At 41.5% G+C, this 18437-nt stretch overlaps 3 protein-coding genes across 3 annotated transcripts in view; 1 reads left to right on the forward strand and 2 right to left on the reverse strand.

Annotated features, from left to right (window-relative positions):
* khnyn (KH and NYN domain containing) overlaps nucleotides 1–16608 on the forward strand; it is a 21632-nt gene extending 5024 nt beyond the window's left edge. Inside the window, exons 3-9 of the mRNA XM_050066430.1 lie at nucleotides 3499–3633; nucleotides 5939–7719; nucleotides 10458–10588; nucleotides 11075–11171; nucleotides 12031–12138; nucleotides 12254–12355; nucleotides 13829–16608. Coding sequence (XP_049922387.1) covers nucleotides 3499–3633; nucleotides 5939–7719; nucleotides 10458–10588; nucleotides 11075–11171; nucleotides 12031–12138; nucleotides 12254–12355; nucleotides 13829–14207 — 2733 coding nt within the window. The 3' untranslated portion in view covers nucleotides 14208–16608. The remainder of the gene's footprint in view (nucleotides 1–3498; nucleotides 3634–5938; nucleotides 7720–10457; nucleotides 10589–11074; nucleotides 11172–12030; nucleotides 12139–12253; nucleotides 12356–13828) is intronic.
* LOC126403715 (serine/threonine-protein phosphatase PP1-beta catalytic subunit) overlaps nucleotides 1–18437 on the reverse strand; it is a 659813-nt gene that overhangs the window by 530911 nt on the left and 110465 nt on the right. The gene's annotated exons all lie outside the window — the stretch shown is intronic.
* c17h11orf68 (chromosome 17 C11orf68 homolog) overlaps nucleotides 1–18437 on the reverse strand; it is a 616176-nt gene that overhangs the window by 487268 nt on the left and 110471 nt on the right. The gene's annotated exons all lie outside the window — the stretch shown is intronic.

Genomic DNA, 18437 nt, shown 5'->3' on the forward strand with positions numbered 1-18437 from the left:
GATTTGTTTTTTTCATTGATATAAAAATTAATATAAAATACAGGCACATAGAAGGACATGAAATGATGGCAAATCTGGCTAGCCCAGATTGTCCTGAAAGAAACAAGATATAGCATGTGTATGTAGCCTTTATAATGACTGTGATATGAGCTTAAAAGTAAAGGCAGTAAAAATACCCCAAAAACGCCTAGGGCCCATTGGGTTAAACTGACTCTACTAAAACACAAAACAGCACATGGGATAAGTTAGCCTTCAGGGCTTTCTGTCAGAAAGTCCTTTCTGGAAGATATCTTCATTTTAACCCAAAACATGATCTTTTAAAGAAAACTCAGTAGTAACTGTCAAGGTTCAGAGACAAAACAACAGTTTTTTGCGAGTCACCCATTATTAGCTTAAGCATATTTACATTACATAAATTAGCCTAGCAGCTAGCAGACTTTTTTCTCTACTTAAAGCCTAACAAATTACATGTGACATTATTATTTTTCTTACTCACCAGTGGTTAAAGTCACTGTATCTACTGACAGGACAGCTCGGTTGAATTTCAGCCTGCATGCATGTTTTTTCAACCAAACATTGTTAAAACAGAGCAGCTAACGTTGCTGTAGTGTGTAGTGAGAAGTTAGCGGGTTGAGACGGCCGTCCACGCGGATAATGTTAGTTGTGTTTTATGTGCTCTGTCTGTTTACCTGTATTTTCTCCAAAATCCAAATTATTTCCACTCTGCTGATTTACTCCACAGTAAATAACATTATCCTCATCGTCTTTCTCTCGGCTGCTCGCCATCTGTCTTAGTTGTTTGACGGTGACACAGACTTTCAAAATATATCCGTTTCCTATCTAGGGCTGCAACGATTAGTTGACTAATCAATGACTAATCGACTCTTAAAATAATTGGTTACTATTTTAGTAGTCGACTAATCGGTTTGAGTCATTTTTCATGGAAAAGTACTATAAAAGTATCCCAAAATACTCTTACTGCAGCTTCTTACGTTCAAATATTGGCAGCTTTACACGCTCTCCCATGACAGTGAACTAAAACCCTTTGGCATGAGTAGGAAACAAGACATTAGATGACATAATTTTGGGGTTTGGGAGAGACAGACCGACATTTTCAACATTTTTTGATAAAATGATTAGTCGACTAATAGAAGAAATAATCGACAGATTAGTCGACAATTAAAATAATCGTTAGTTGCAGCCCTAATCCTATCCATAGATGGCAATATGGATCCATGCAGCCTTGTTCGCTGATCATTTTATCGATACATCGATCCAGATTGATGGATCGTTACACGCCTATTGAACATACGTCCGTGTGATAAGAACTGCCTTAAATGACAGAAACCGTCTTTCAGAAAAATTTATTTGATGCATACTTCGATCTTGTAGTTTTCACCATGTCCCATTTTGGGGAGCTGTTGTGTCGTCCATCTTTATATACAGTCTATGGTGTGCGTGTATAAAGAGAAGTGGATATAGTGTTGGAGGCGGGACCTCGGTCATTCCTATACGAGTTGCTTGGTGGCACATAAAGCTAAAATGGTTCAACTGCCGTGTACGAAATTACCCGGATGATCGGCACTGCTTCTGCACTGTGCGGTCCATATAGCAGGCGCACTAGAGACTTCCACTGCTACTTTAGCGCTCCATTAACTTGAATGGGGATAAAATGATTTAATCCTGTGGCCACTGATTTGCAGACGTTTGTTTTGCAATATAAATCAATGGGAAAAGTCTATTCGGCCGCAGGGCATCATGTGAGGGCGTAATTCCACGTTTGGCCACTATGAAAATTGGCTTCAAAGCCTGGCGCACTTCCTGGGGCCTGGACCACGAGTGTCCTCGTACAGTACCAATAAAAAAACTGTATTTGCATGATTGTCAAGCACATATTCAAGGACATATCTGCAAGGGTGTATTTCCTCTTTGCTCAGAGACAATCAATTTTGCAGCACAATATTTTTGTTTATTTTATAGTCATATATTATCTCTCTAAAATAATCTCCTGCCCACCCAGAACACTTTGAGATAATTCACAGAGCTGACACACATTTATATCAAACCCACCATTACAGTATCCTCGTCGTAATGTAAACAACAAGGTCCCAAATGTGAATTGACAAACTTGAAAAAGAAAAAGGCACAAGACTGTCAGAATGAAAATGCAAAGGTTAATAACGTCAGAGAGGCACCGTCCTGAGATAATCTACGGACAGACTACAGAGAAAAGAAGAAGCTCGATTGTGGTGTTGAGTGCAGCCTTTAAAGGTCATAGCGTTTAACCACAAGTGTCATTGGCTTAGGATCATTAACATATAATTACTGGTGCAAATGATGACATGAATGTAAAGTCAGGTATACAAGCTTTGAAACAGGCTGTGCTCGCTGTAATTATTTTTGTTGTTCATACTGGACATTAAAAGATCTCTTCTTCATGCAGTAAACATAAGTGAAGTGGGACAAAATCCACAGCCAAGAAATACATTCAAGTTTGTCTGAAGCTAGAAGAGGCTTCAGGAGTCTGAGTCAGTCAGATAAAGTGGGTATCTCCCAAATTTACTGTCTGTTTAGTAGAAAATTCCCTCTTTGTGTGTCTCTGGACAGTGTTTCCTTGTTGTGCTGCAAAAACACAAAGAGGGAATTTCATACTAAACAGAGCGCTACGTTGGAAGACATCAGCTTGAATGTTTTTTGAAGCCTCATTTTAGCTACAGATAAACACTTAAGTACATTTTTGACTGGATTTTGTCCCCTGTCGCACCTATTATTTTAAAGAAATACTTTACTAACAACATGACCATTGTGTATCAGTTAGTCATGCGATGTTACTTTGAATTCATGAAGAAAACCTTTTTGCCCCCACATGCCTCCACGGAAAACGGCGAACATTACAGCGTTTAGCAAACTCTCACATAACTTTAGTTTAATCCACGTCTCATTTATCCGTTCTTTATCTAGATCATCCGATCTAGATAAGTTTCACTTTCAGTTAAGTTTTAAATACCAAGGTTTTAGTGTTTGGGAAGTTTTGATTTTTTTTGGTATAGTTTTGCAGTTGTTACACATGGTCCTCAAGCAATCAATAAATCAATATGTCCGTCATTTTGAGGGCATGTGAGAAAAACAAGGTGAAATGTCATAACTACTTATAATTGATATACAAATGGTCATTTTGTGAGTAAAGTATTCCTGGACCACGACCCACCAGTTGGGAACCACTGCTTTTTACAGTGTAATAATGATATAAATAGTATAAAGTTTGAAACCATATCTGCTGATAAAGACCATGTGATAACCTCGAGAACAAATGAGTAAGCTGACATTGAGATGTTTTGTCAACTGCTGTTTTCAGTGCCAAGAACGGACCAAAAGTACTGATGATATGATGAACTTTAACAGCTGTTTTTCCAAAATGGATGCATATTATTTAGATTTTTTCAGTAACTACTCCAGTATTTTCACCACTGCTACAGTAATAATATTTCTGTCTTGTAGTTATTTGTGAAAGGACTTGTGAACCAGGAGGAGCAGCAGGAAGTTTCTTATCCCGGGGTTCTTCACTGCATCTTCTGTGGAGCCAGAGGGCTGTTCATGGACTGCCTGACAAAAAACACCTCGGCACATATAGTGGTGAGTGTTGCACTATGGGTCTTTGTTTAGGCGACATTCAAAGGTCACAAAGCAGATATTGGGCTTGGAACTTTTGTCTTTAGTTACCCAGAATAAAGGAGGAGAGCCATCAAAAGCAGAGAAGTGAGGAACCCAATTTTTCTGCCTATATTTGTGACACTTTGGTAAATTTGCATCTTTAAAGTATGTCGAATAGCAGTTTCTATGTGCAATGTATCCATGGGTGTACAGACAACTATCACTGGATTACTTTTATATTGAAGAAAACTTAGAACAATGTGTTTCTCAAGCAAGTTGTGGAGTTGCAATGAACATCTTTATTCAGATTCACAGACATTTATTAGCGATGGACATAAAAATTATTATTATTATTATAAAACATAATGGTACCCTCTGAAAGTATGAGTCATGGTGAATTTAGAAATATGTGTAGCTTGTCTGCATGTACAAAGCAGTACACTCACTCAGTATCACTCACTTCCGTCATGTACAAATCCCCCACCAGCATACTTAGTGTGCCATTTTTTATTGATGATGCAATAATGATATTGACTAATAATGTGGTGTCTTGCACTCTTGTTATTCTTAAAAGAAATTACACTATTAGTCAATGTCATTGGTTTAAAATGTGTCACAACCCGTATGAGGTAACAGCTGTCTCCTAATGTGACACTGTGACGTTGTCACTGGGAATTTTTAACCTATTAATAATGTATTTTGTTAGAACGCAAATTTTCAACTCAGGGAAGTTATATTACTTTTTACAACTTTCTTTTTCACTATTAGTCGCCACTTGTTGCTACAAATTCCTGGAAATTCCTTATTAATGTGTCATCACCCCTTAAGTGGAAGAACAAGTAAAGGGTTTTTCAACCTGACTTACCTGATCAGTTTATTCCAAAGAAGATGTCATGTCCAGACTGTGTATCATGTTGTTAGTTTGTTGTTAGAGTGGTGAACCCGGCGGAGAATATTCTAAAGTAGTGGTTCCCAACTGGTCCAGCCACAGGGTCCAGATTTCCCCTTAGTTGTTAGTTTAAGGTCCACACAGTTTAATACATTCAGCATCATACTTGCATTTGGCCGTGTCGTCGAGCTAGCTTGCTGTCTCTGTTTAGTAGCTGTCTGTTAGTCACTCACTTTACAGCAGGAAACCACACTTCAAAATGAAAGCTCTGTGCCGGAAATACACTGTACTTAAAAATAAAGTGTTCCGTTCTAAAGTACCAATATTAATGTGTAAAGTTTATTTAAGGGTCATGGTCATTTTAGGGGTGGTCCAACCAGCACTTTTACTTCTAATAGTTGTGCGTTGGCCTACGACATTGTGAGCATTTATACTTTACTGATTCGAAAGGCACCTAAATCACACATAAGATATGGGTTAATAGCGACAATATTAAACAAAAGTACAAAAATCTTTGGCTAGATATGTTTCCCCAGAAATACAACATGCTAATATTTTAGCAAAAGCCTATCACATTTTACATTCTATAAATTAGCCTAGCAGCAAGCAGAGTTTTCCTTTACTTATACCAAGCCAGGATTCAGGAACAACATAAATATTTGACAAAGGTAAAGGTGGCTTAATTGTAACTCACAAGGTTCACTGATAAAACACTTGTCTTTGGCGAGACACGTTTTCCCCACATATACAACATGCTAGTGCTATTAGCATAGGCTCATGACAGTTCTCATTGTGTGAATTAGCCTAGCAGCTAGCGGAGTTTTTCCTCTACTCATATGAAGCCAGGAACAACATAAACATTTAACATTTAAGGTAACTTAAACAATAGTCTTATTCTAGATATGTTTTCCCCACATTTACAACATGCTAATGATATTAGCATAAGCTCATGACATTTCTCATTGCATGAATTAGTGACTAGAGGACTTTCTTCTACTCATATGAAGCCAGGATAAATCACACACAAGACCTAATATGCTTTTTTTGTGGAGGCTTTATTGTCTTCACAATTTATTGTTTCTTATCTGTGAAATAAAAGAAAATAAAAACTTTGCTTCCACAGAAGGAAATGGTTTCAGCTTACAAAAGTAAACAGGATGTCTGTGACTCAGCGACATATAGTTACATTTCTAGGGAGGGTGCAGGTCAAGCCACGATAGGCTACGGCATAGGATACGGTGTAGGGTACGCATCTATTGTACCTGAAGCACCAGCGCAGCTGCTTGCATAGTTTAAACACAGGGCTTTTTTCAGTCTCAAAGTCCACTTCCAGTTTTATTTTGCTGTCATTAAGAGGACCAAGATTAATGTCCTTTTGTTTTCCTTTCATCAAACCAGGTTGGCTCTCCTGGATTCCTGCTTATATCGGGTCTTGCGGAGCCGGTGGTGCGAGCCTACTCCCTCATTACAGACCTGGTGGACCGATATGAGGGCACACAATCCAGACGCTCAGAGTTTGGAGACAGAGGTCCTGGCGAGTCTCTGGAATCACGCCGGGCATTCAAAACTCTAGTGGAGAAATGGGAGGACAAGCACATCTTGGATCTTCTGGTGCTGCCAGGGTCAGTGAAGGAAATCCTGCTGGATTTGGTGAAAGAATCAGGGCTTGGATCAAGCCCCATCCCGGCACTGACAGATGGAAATGCAGGAGTAAGATCTCTTGAGGGTTCGGAGGGTAGATGGGACAAACCATCCACCATTACGTACACACTCCCCGAGCCTTCCAGGACTACTGATCGGTGGGTTGAAGGGATGACTGCAAGTTTGGGGAAAGACTCCGCAGCCAAGGACTCCTTATTTGAGTTTTTATCCATGTCAACTGGCACCCGAGGGAGGGCAGAGGGGGCAGAGCAAAGACTTGTGCATTCTCCACAGGAGATGGGAGAAGAGGAGCAGCTGGAGCCAGCAGCAACATTGGGTACCAAAGCAAAAGGGGCACAAGGGGAGGAAGAAGAGGAGCTACAGATGACAGTAGGAAACAAGGAGTTCTGGCTTCTTTTGAAGTTCTTCACAGCCATGGGGTACACAGAGGACGTGGTGAAACGAGTCCTTGCTCGAACAGGACCTAAAGAGGCCTCGCAGATACTGGATGTGGTTCAACAGGAGCAGGATCGCAGTGACCGGGAGCAGACACAGAAAAATCAAGACGGTGTTGCCTTGAACCAAAGTGAGAGGAACCGACCTTGCGAGACGGAGCACAGAGAAGACGACGAAATGGAAGTAGGAGGAGATGAGGTGATGCGTAGTAATGGAGAGGTGGGAGATGCTTGTGAGGGAGCAACAGGAAGCACGAGACACTTAAAGGAAAAAGGTATTACAGAAGAAAAAGAGGAAGGGCAGGAGGAAGACTTTGTCCTGGGAGTGGTAAAGAAAGCGGCAGCCAGCTGTGGGTACATGGAGCAGAAAGTGGCCAAAGTCTACAACATGTTGCCTGATGGATCCACTCACCAGCTGCTCCTGGAGCTGCAGAGAGAGGGGAGCAAAGACACAGACGCCTTCAGGGAGGGACCGAGAGAGATGGATGATGTGGTGCTGGAGAAAGAGTGGCCAAGAGTTGGACCATCAGAGGACAAAGCAAGAAAAAATGAGCTTTTCGTACCTGCAGAAAAGAGAAAATCTGACGATAAAGGACGAGTAGAAGTTCCAAACCTTACTGCACCTGAGTTAAATAAATACCATAAACTCACACACTCACAAACTCCACACCAAGTCATCCTCCCGGAAGTCAAAGGGCCACCCATGTCTGTTTATCCCTCATCCCATGATCCTCCACTCCATTTCCAATCCAACAAACAATATGACCAAACCACGCACTGGCTTAATCCATCCATGTCAAAACTAAATCATCAAACCCATGACAATGTCTTGAACCCAAAGTCTTCTAACTCCTTAAAACAAGTGCTTCAAGCCCCTCAACCCCCCATCTTCAGGGGGAACGACTCATCTCCCACCCGAGCTAGAGAAAGACAGGGCTTCATAGCCCCGTCTTCAGTGGTGGTGACAGGGGAGCAGCGTTTCCTGGAGGGCCTCCAGATGCCCTTCGACCTTCAGCTAACAGACAAACCAGGCGACCCGAAACTGAGGACGATCATTATTGACGGGAGCAATGTGGCCATGAGGTAGGAACAGAGTTTGTTGTAAACATTCTCTAAAGTGTATATTTCATAATATTCTAATTGATTTGTTATCAGGGTTGATATTAGATAGAAATTTAGGTTGGGTGTGTCCTATTTGCTGTTTTAGGATAGATGGTTGAATAAAAGGGCTTGTTCTGACATTCAAAACTTATTTACATCAGGGTTAAGAATCTACAGGTTATCTATCTACATTTTAAAAATGAAATGAAAAGCCTTGTGCAGTGGTACAATGTGCCACAGGCTATACACACTGTTTTATGTGTTTAAGGTTCCCTGTGCAGTTCCCTTGCAAAAATGGCAAACAAATCAATGTTTATGTTCATTGCTTCTCACCAAAACCCATTGTGTTTATCCTTGAGGTCTAACAAACACATTAAATGCATTTGCCTACTCACAAAACATTTGCAAAGCAGTCTGGTTCAGTTCACATATTAAAACAGTTATTTTTGCCTTTGTATTGTCAAATGTTGTGGATGGTACCAAGAGAACGACTACGTTCCACCCCGTTCTTTCGTCACCTCTCTGTTGAGGTACCCAGCACACTGATCCAATAGTAGAGGGTGGAACGAGAAACACTGCAGTCCGTTGATTGATCAACAGAGAATCATCAGTCTTACTTGACAAGGACAGAGACTCAAACACATCCTGTTCTTTTTGTTCTAAGTATGTTGGTGTGCAGCCATGTTCCATGGACAATCAACGAGGTGCAGATGTTCCTCTGCATTGCAAGAGCTGGATGGAGCAGTGACCCAGCCGGCACCAGAGATCAATATAATGTAGAAAGACGTTCAATTTTGGCTGGAATGATTATCAGGTTGACAGTATCTAATGACGTTAGAATTAGCAGAGGTTGGGTTTCAGTCCCCATACCTTAAAGCGTCCTACAGACTGTGAGATTTTAGCGATCTTATAAGTTTAGTGCAAGCTCCACTGTGCGACATGGATCTCATAAACTTCGGCACGACATCAAGTTTGATGTATGCAGACTGTACGATGACAGCATCTACTGAAACACAAGCTACGATGTTCGATGCAGTAGCTTCCCATACTGAGCGCGCAAGGATGCTGCACGGGTTATTACTTCTCCAACTGTGGAGCACAACATAGAGGGTCACATTATTAAATAACCTAAAGTTTTGTGTCCACTATATACTGCAGTGTGTCTGTGTGTGTGCTTGCTAGCTGCTAGGTTGCTCACCTGACAGCTACAACTTCGCAGCTATTTTTGACACATCATACAGGCAAGGCTTCTGCTGCCACAACTCCCCTTTTTGCTGGAATCCCACATATTTCTTTTAGTGGATTTTGCCTCCATGGCGAGCTGCTATTTGTTTGTTTGGTGCGTAGACGTAAGTTGTAACAGCAGTCACACAGTGAGATGGTCATCCATCATTTCTGACACTGTCAGAATTTTATCCTAGACTGTCTTTGATCGCAAGACCGTGACAACAACCATCCTTGAACAAGGACCATTGTTTTAGGGCCATAACCAAAGATATCGCCACATTTCTTTCATGTTGGTTCTCTTTCGTCTGGGACAGCCCAAACTCACACAGTGTCTACCGGGCTTAAGATTGAATGTTGTTATTTAATGTTGAAATGAGTTTGGCACAAGATGTTTGGAAGATGTTGGATTTTGGTTACTGAAAACACAATCTGGAAATGTGTTGCTATGTGTGGTATTTATTCAGTTTTGGGAAATCACAATGTCTAGAAAGCATCAGTGGCTGCAGCTGTCAGGGACAGTTAGCAAAGCTAACATCAGCACATCATCTGTTAAAAGCCTCCCGTTGTCGGATACGACATGAAACTACTCCAGTTAGCTCAATCATGTTGTAACTAAGACATCCGCTATGGATGCGGAGCTTGCTGTTTCTGTAGGTACACATTTCCTGGGGACACCTGCACGTCTCAGCCACGCCCCCTCCATTGTGATTGGCTAAAGCGCAGCATCGTTCAAACTCAAAGCCCCACCCCCCTCTCTAGTCGTCTTTCACACAGGGCTGCCGACAGATTCTACAATGTAAATTGCAGAATCTGTCTTGAGAGATTACTGAAAACAGAACTCAAACCCAACAAAATATCAACGTCATCTATCGTCAGTATTCTAAGTCAAATTGATGTTGGCATTACACGTTGTCCTGCCTACATTTAAGAGTACTGTCTGAGGTGGAAACATGAAAAAGATCTAGGGTTTAGGCACCTGGCCCGATGGGTTACGAACCATTTCAAAGGATACTATACCAAAAGCGTTTAGTGGAAACATGGCTATACAAACAAAACGAGGACCCACTTGTAAAAACATTGCTCTTTAGCACTACTAGTGGTCAGAAACTCCACACAATACCTTTAATAGCTCAGAAAGCAACACATAAGTCATAAAATCTGTTGATATTAGACTATAGAATCTGTTTTTTAAAACATTATTGGATATTCTGGTGATGCAGTAGGAGAGTTTGTCTGGGTGTTGGTTAAAGAGCTTTTGCTGCTGCTGGACAAAAAAGTCCCACTTCCTACTGTATTTGTTTAGAACAGCAGCTGTTAAAAGTTTAAAACTGGGTATTAATGGGTCCAAATTGTGTTCATGTCAAAGACAGAGGAGCAAAATGCAGAGATCAGTGTTAGAATGCTAGTTAAGTTTCATATTAGGATGCTTTTCATCATGATTTGGTTTAGTTATACACCTCTGCATACAGTGTTCTGTTCCGTGTTTTCCACAGTCACGGGTTGGGTCACTTCTTCTCCTGTCGAGGAATCGCTTTGGCTGTCCAGCACTTTTGGGACCGAGGCCATCGTCACATCAGCTGCCTCCTGCCGCAGTGGAGACAGAAGAGCGACCCCAGGATCAAAGGTAACACTTCCTGTTTCTCGTGTAGTGTTTTAAACTTGGCATCTTTATCATGGAAACTAAAAGAATTATAATAGTTTGCATTGGCGTTTACACTGTAACAATTATTTCCTTTATTGATTCATCTCCAGATTATTTAATATTTATTCTTCTTTACAAGACCAAATATTAGAACTAGAGCAAATTTATCTTAACTTTATTTAACAGCTGATAAGGAACCTCCTCCAGCATTTTGTTGAGCACAACTCTGAGAAAAGCAGTTTCCAGTGTAGCTTTTGTTGCCACAGTTCACCCTCATTAAATTCATCGTGTGGTTTTAAAACGACAAAGGCCTCCGCGCTTCCCTGCGTGTGTGCCGCCTGTACTTGAGTCACACGTTAAGGAGGAGAAAACAAATCAGGTTTTTTGGCGAACATGTGAGCGTGTGGGCGTGTGTTTTTTCCTGTCAGCGCAGACTAAACATAGCATTGTTTGTTCCTGCCCTCTCAGAGCAGCACTATCTGACAGAGCTGCAGAAGCTGGGCCTGCTCTCCTACACGCCCTCCAGAGAGGTCCAGGGCAAGAGGATCAGCTCGTACGATGACAGGTAGCCACAATACTGCTATACAGTAAAAAGTATTTGTTAGTCTTGTTGTCTGTGTTGTTGTAACAGGTGGAAACACGGACCTGGAGATTAGAGAAGCATGTGTATTAAAGAAAGTTACTGGTGCCACTCCTTATTTTGTTTTACACAATGATACAGTAAATTTTTGTTTGTAAAATTGTAAATATCCTCATGAAAATTGGATGCAGGCTACTGTGCAGTTTAGCCAGTGGCATAAGGCGCTAGTGTGTGATATTGTGCACATATGGTCTCGTCACTTGACACTGGACAACATCATCATCCATATTACCCAACAATCATCATTGTATAGCTGTATATAACAAAAAATACCAAAGAAAATAAAAAATATGAATTTTAACTTTGTGCCATACTTCGAAAAATATTAATGTCCATTACCATTTTCGATGACACTGAGGGAATAAAATTGTATATTTTTATGATCAGTTAAATATGATGAGGCTATTGCATGACAACTTCTCCCTTCTTGGCTAGAAGCAGAAAACAGCAGAATGAAAACAGTATTCCCCTTGAGGTGGCGCACGTGTTTAAAAGCCTCTGAGCCTGTCACACATTCAAACAGCAAAGTCCAAATAAGCAGTCTTATGTAAATATCATTATATCTTACATATTTTAGCAATTCTTTCTGGTTTGAGTGTATGTGAGTGAACTATAAACAAACACAAAATCAGCTTTGACCCAGAAGACAGTATGAAAGTTGGACTTTGCATTTCAGCCCATTCATAAATGTTTAAAGGGGACCAGTGTGGGGCGCCAAAAACCAGAAGATTTTCAGTTCTCTTCCAGGCTGCTTTGAAACCTTTCACTTCCCCTGTTTCCTCAGATTTATGCTGCAGCTCGCTCAGAAGACAGACGGAGTCATCGTAACTAATGACAACCTGAGAGACCTTTCAGATGAGTCACCTGTATGGAGGGACATCATCAAAAAGAGGTGAGATATCTGTGTCTAAATAAATGCAGTATTTTATCAACCTAAATACTCAGACATTTACTCTTATTGTAAGCCCCCTGTATGACAGCGCTTAATGGGATGGTTTCTCATGCAGACTTCTTCAGTACACGTTTGTCGGGGATCACTTTATGGTGCCGGACGACCCTCTGGGCAGAGGAGGACCACACCTGGACGACTTCCTACGCTCAGAGCACAAGTATTAACAGCCACACACACTTATACAGATAGACACAGTGACATGTTTTAAAGGGGACCTATTGTGCTCATTTTCAGGTTCATACTTGTATTTTGGTTTCCTACAAGAAAATGTTTACATGCTCTGTCTGAGACCCAAAAAAGCCAAGTCTGCTCTGATTGGTCAGCCTTTCTGAGTCTTCCATATCTCAGCATTTGGAAATGACTGTAACAGAGAATAGCGGCCCCTTTTTGCGGTGAAAACTTAACAATAAAACATTTTAAACACAACCGCACATGTTCCAGCAGGCATATGATCCTAAATTGGAGAGAAATCAACAATATCAGCAACCAAGATTACATGTTTAGTGTTAGCATGTAGCTACATGTAGCAGTGTTCTTGCATCCGGGGAATTATTGTTAGGGAGAAAAGCAGCCCATTTTTTAAAGATTGAAATTACCAGTAGAAGCTTTTAAATACAACAGGACGTGTTCCAGCAGGAATATGTATAGTCTCTGGAGTCTGTCCACAGCTGTGGGGAAAAAGCTGTTCCCTAGCCTGGTTGTGCGTGTGATGGGGGGTCTCAGTCTGCCTGAGGAAAGGGTGATGAAGAGGGGGTGTCCGGGGTGTGAGGGGTACGACTTTATGTTTGAGGTCCGTGTGAGAAGACGGCCTGAGTGGATGTCACAAAGATGTGGTAGGGGGAAGCCGATGATCCTCTCAGCCATCTTGACAATGCGCTCCAGGTCTCCAGCAGTATGTTATCATACTCTCAATTGTGCAGTGGTAAAAGAGGATCAGAAGTTCCTGAGGAAGCCTGTTACATTTCAGGGTCCTCAGAAAGGCTCACTTGATGATGTGGGAAGTGTTCAGACTCCAGGTCTGGTCCTCAGCTATGTGCACCCCCAGGAACTTACAGCTTGCAACCCTCTACCTCTTCCCCTTTCCCTATGTCGTTGTCCTTGCTCCAGGTGCACAGGGTCTGGACTTCCCTGTAAGCTGCTTCATTGTTTGATATGAGTCCTGCTATGGTTGCGTCGCATGCAAATTTGGCACCAAGGCAGTTGGTGTTGTGGGAGGGAATACAGTCATGGGTAAAAACCGAGTAGAGGGCTGGACTGAGGACGCAGGCTTAAGGGATGCCGGTGTAGAGAATGATGGTGGAGGATCAGACCAGGCATCGGCAACCAAGATTACATGTCTAGCCTTAGCAAGTAGCTACATGTAGCCGTGTAGGCTACGTGATGTAAAAACTGCAGTAGCCTAGCAGAAGCAGGCTACTTATTTGAAACTTTAGCCACGGTCAGTACGAACATCTGACATTGTAACTTTATTTATATGACAGAAAATAGAGAAAAGCATAATAGGCCCCACTTAAAATTAATCCAAAGATGCTTTCGCTGCTATTTTTACAGGGTATCTCAGAAACTTTTTGTTTATTAGTTTCAGGTGAGCAAAATACCTCCATATAATACCTCCTTTGCTTCCTCTCAGGACTCCTGACCCAGGAAACCACTCTTTTGCCTGTGTTGCCACCACGTTCCCTTCCTCCAAACCTCCGCGCTCCCAAACGGAGGTCCTGAACTTCCGCGACCGAACACTAGGTGGAGCTCTGAATACAACAGCAGGCGGAGGGAGCCGGGGCAAACGGAGAGGACATGGAAAGGCATGGGACATGGGACACCAGCAGTGGGAGCTTGGAGCTTCGGGACCGGGGTTCAGGGCAGACAGGAGCCCGGAGGAAACGGCCAGCCTGAGAGAGCAGCTCTGTCAGGTTTTTCCGGGTCAGGACAACATGGTTGCCCTGGTGCTGCAGTGCCACCCGGCAGAGACGGACATAAATGTGCTGTCTGATCGGATGCTGGAGCAATAGAGCAAGACATCTTAAGCGTTTTCCCCAGGTTAATTCAGACTTTTTTTTACCCTGAATTATTCCCTGGTTTGACTACAATAAAAATTATTAATTTGCAGTTGTAAAGATTTTATGAAAAGACGAACTTTCTGTTGACAATCAAACACATATAATTCAACTATGATGTTCTACATGTGAATACAGGTTCTTGGTCTGGTGTATTCTCTCCCATGTCTGCTGTTTGACTGTCACCCGTCAAATAATTGTAAAAATATTATAGATTGGAGTTAGCTTTACCCATACATGACAATTATAACCTTTCCCCAGTCCACTGTTGTTTGTATAGTTTTATATCCTGAGCGAAAATGTCCATATAAATATAAGTTTTATTCAGCAGAGCAGCTAATGACGCTAACCTGGTTAGCTCTGTCCCTTTGTAATTTGTTAAGAAAAGTAGATTAAAACCTATCAAGCAGGGTTGGACTAGTTCTCCCTACAGCAACATAGTGTAACCACATTATGTAAATTCAGCTTCCTTGTTGTCGGAGCTGGGACAAGACCAGCTTTGTCAAATTTTCCAGTAGCAGCCGCTTTTTGAACACTTTTGTCTGCCCTTTCCAAAGCGATCTAGCCTCCTCCTTATCTTCCAGGGGCCTCAACTCATCCTCCCATCTACCTCTCCTCCATCTTTGCTTCCTTCTCTGTTATCGTCCTGTGTTCATCCTGTTTAGGTGAAACTGGGAAATAAATTAGGCTGGAAAAGGAAAGGTGGATAGAGATTGTAGAAGTTGCTACCCTTAAGCAAAGGGGATATTTGGTGCAAGAGAAACTACATTGAATTAGCCACAGTTAGCAATAATGTGCAGACAACATGATCAGACACCTTTCTTCCACTGAATCAGTTGTTCACTGGAGATCATGTTGATAACCCACCTTCTAATTAGGGATACTTACCCCTGTAGGGATTTTACTTTCAGTCTTCAAATGGATTTATATGCCTTTCATGATGGACTTTTATGGATGACAATGGGGTTGTTTGGTCAGCTCAATGCTTCAGTCCAGACAGAAATATCTCAATGACTATTTGATATACTGGCACAAAATTTCATACAGACATTCATGTTCCCCAGAGGATGACTGGTAATGACTTCTCACATTATGTGGGTCATTAAAAAAGAAATTGTTGACAAATGAGACAAGTTTGTTTTAGCTAAATAGTATTTAACTTCCCACTGCTCTTGAAAGCGGCAACCCTCGGCAACTTTATGCTTCCCTGCTTGTTTACAGTCTGTTTATGGATACACATTAGTTCCGCCTGCATAGTTCCTGGTTGGTACAAACTTTATGAATGTCCTGCCATTGTAAGGTGAACAGAGAAATTTGAACTTGATTGTGTCTTAGATCACAAAGTACATTTTGAAAGACACGCCATGGGCCGTCTGAAATCAGTCCGTGGGCCATGATTAGCTCCCAGGCCTGATTTTAGCCATGCTTAACTTTGATGACACCCTCCCCATGACGTTTCCACCAACTGCAGCCGTACTCGGTGTCTAATTAGCAAATGCTAGCATGCTAACTGACCAAACTAGCATATGAAACTTGCTAACCTTGAGCATGTTTGCATGTCATCGTGCTGATTTGAGCATTTAGCATGAGTATAGCTTCACAGAGTTCCTAGCATGGCTGTATATTCTTGTTTAATGTCTTAAAAACATGAGCAATGTGTAGTGACACCTATCAAACGTCCTCCTCAGGTGACGTGTCAGTTAGTCGTAAGTTGACTTGGGAAAGAATCAAATGTGTGTAAGGTGCCATTTTTAGGAAAGGGTTGCTATCTGTGAGAAACATCCTTTTTAAAACAAGAGCAATATAAAAATGTCAACTTCTGTCTGTTATTCTGAATTTACTGTAACCTTCTATACCTGTTATTGTACTTGTTAAAATTTTATAGCTTCCTGTTTGTACAAAGGAAAACAAATATTGCAGACGAGAAGGTGTGAGAGGCACGTGGGTAATACTGACTATAGTTGTGATTAGTTGTTGTATCACCAGCTGTGGGGATTGATGTCATTTTGCAATGCCAGAATAATACTAAACCAATCCTTTGAATATTCTGTAAACTTAATTTGTAAAATGTATATTTTTTAACTTATTTTAAGCAGGCGTGAGTGTGCCTGTGTGAGGAAACTGTGCTTCAGGAGGGGAGATCGAACCAAAAGATGATAGCAAGTGATTTTTTTCATCCATCTTTGACACAGCTCACAGATTCTGAGATATAACCATTGTATTTGTTTTGTTTATATGTATGTTTGTATGTACATTTTAACAGCTGAATGCTGAGTTCTGCCCATGTTTCTGCATTAAATATTTCTTTATTAAAAGGATTCAAATAAATCTAAGTTACTGTACTTTTTCAAGTGTTTCTATGGTACTCCGTGTCTCTGAATTACTTATGTCTGTTTTCTCTGTCCTGGAATCAACAGCTTGAAATGATCCTGTATCTACAATATTGGAAGCAAAACACTTAACCTACTTCTTCATAAAGATGTCATCAGAGCTGGAGCTACAACAGTGTGGCACAGAGATTTTAGGGGTCATCAAGACCCTTTACGCATTAATTTGGGGATTTCTAAGGTCAAAAGACATCCAGGTTGAAACAGAGCTTAATTTGGTTAACGTCTAGGTGACGTGTAATCAATGTTTCAGCTACTTTGAATGACGATTGAAGATTGGAAAAACGTTGGCTGATCTGATGAGTCTGGATTTCTGCTGCCACATTCAGATGGTGGTGTAATGGTGTGGGGGATATTTTCTTGGCACACTTTGGGCCCCTTTGTACCAACTGAGCATGGTTTAAACACCACAGCCTACCTGAGTATTGTTGCTGACCGTGTCCATCCCTTTATGACCACAGTGTACCCATCTTCTGATGGCTACTTCCAGCAGGATAACGCTCCATGTCACAAAGCTCAAATCATCTCAAACTGGTTTCTTGAACATGACAATGAGTTCACTGTACTCCAATGGCCTCCACAGTCACCAGATCTCAGTCCAATAGAGCACCTTTGGGATGTGGTGGAACGGGAGATTCACATCATGGATGTCTTGACTTAAACCCTTCTGCTCCTTGGGGAGTATGGGTCATTCACGAACTTTCTCCAGCTGGTTCGGTGTTGGGCGATCTTCTCTGCTTCCTTCCAGGATGTTCTTGATTCCTTGAGTTCTGCCTTCTCCAGGTGTTCTTTGGTCTTCCCAGCTTTCTTTTCCCCTGTGGGCTCCAGGATAAGGACTGTCTGGTCGTGTTGGAGGGAGGTCCAGGATAAGGACTGTCTGGTCGTGTTGGAGGGAGGTTTCCTCAAGGTGTGCCCAATCCAGCCCCACATCATGGATGTGCAGCCGACAAATCTGCAGCAACTGTGTGATGCTATCATGTCAATATGGACCAAAATCTCTGAGGAATGATTCCAGCTCCTTGTTGAATCTATACCATCTTGTGTTATTGCACATCATTTATTCAGAATATAAATATCTTGACAGTAAATTTACCTTTGAGAAAAACTGCATTTCATGATTTTGTCCACCAGAGGTCGCACTTTGCCACTACTTATGTGGAACTGTGATCTGATTGTGACTCAGTAAGTTTGTAGAATTGAAGTATTAAAGTGCAGTATGATGTCATTATGTCACAATGCTGCTAAGACTTTCTGTTTCTGTTTCTGCCCTTATCTTTGGCCAGAGTTTTGCATTCAAACCTCACTGCAGTGATCTTAAATACTATCAGTGTTGCCTCATTTTAAGGGACGTAAATATAGGCAGTGCAGGCAATACAATTGCACTGGGGTGGAGGGGCCCGTCGAGAGAGCGGGCCCTTGCAGGTGATTCAGATTGCCACCTTGTAAATATACCTGTGTGCAAAGATGAATGAATAAATAAATTATTTTTTTATTATTCGGTAAAGACTAAACTTATGGCTCAAATACAGTCTGAGAGGATTTATCTCCAAAATAACAAAATAAAGGGAGGCAGCTGCATGTATTTATCTACAAACTGTTGTCTTCGTCTTCTTCCGCTTCCTCTCGCTATTGTGACTCTTCTGTGTTTTGCTTGTCTGGAGCACATAAAGAATTATTACATAATACAAATGTTTGTGTTTACACAGGAAAATAGAATTAGAGCACAATGAGCCTTGTTTCTTTTATTGGACTTCACAGAGGATGGTTTAGTCACCTCCTTCTGAGAATAGATGGGTAC

Source organism: Epinephelus moara, chromosome 17 (assembly GCF_006386435.1).
Source record: "Epinephelus moara isolate mb chromosome 17, YSFRI_EMoa_1.0, whole genome shotgun sequence".
Lineage (NCBI taxonomy): Eukaryota > Metazoa > Chordata > Actinopteri > Perciformes > Serranidae > Epinephelus > Epinephelus moara.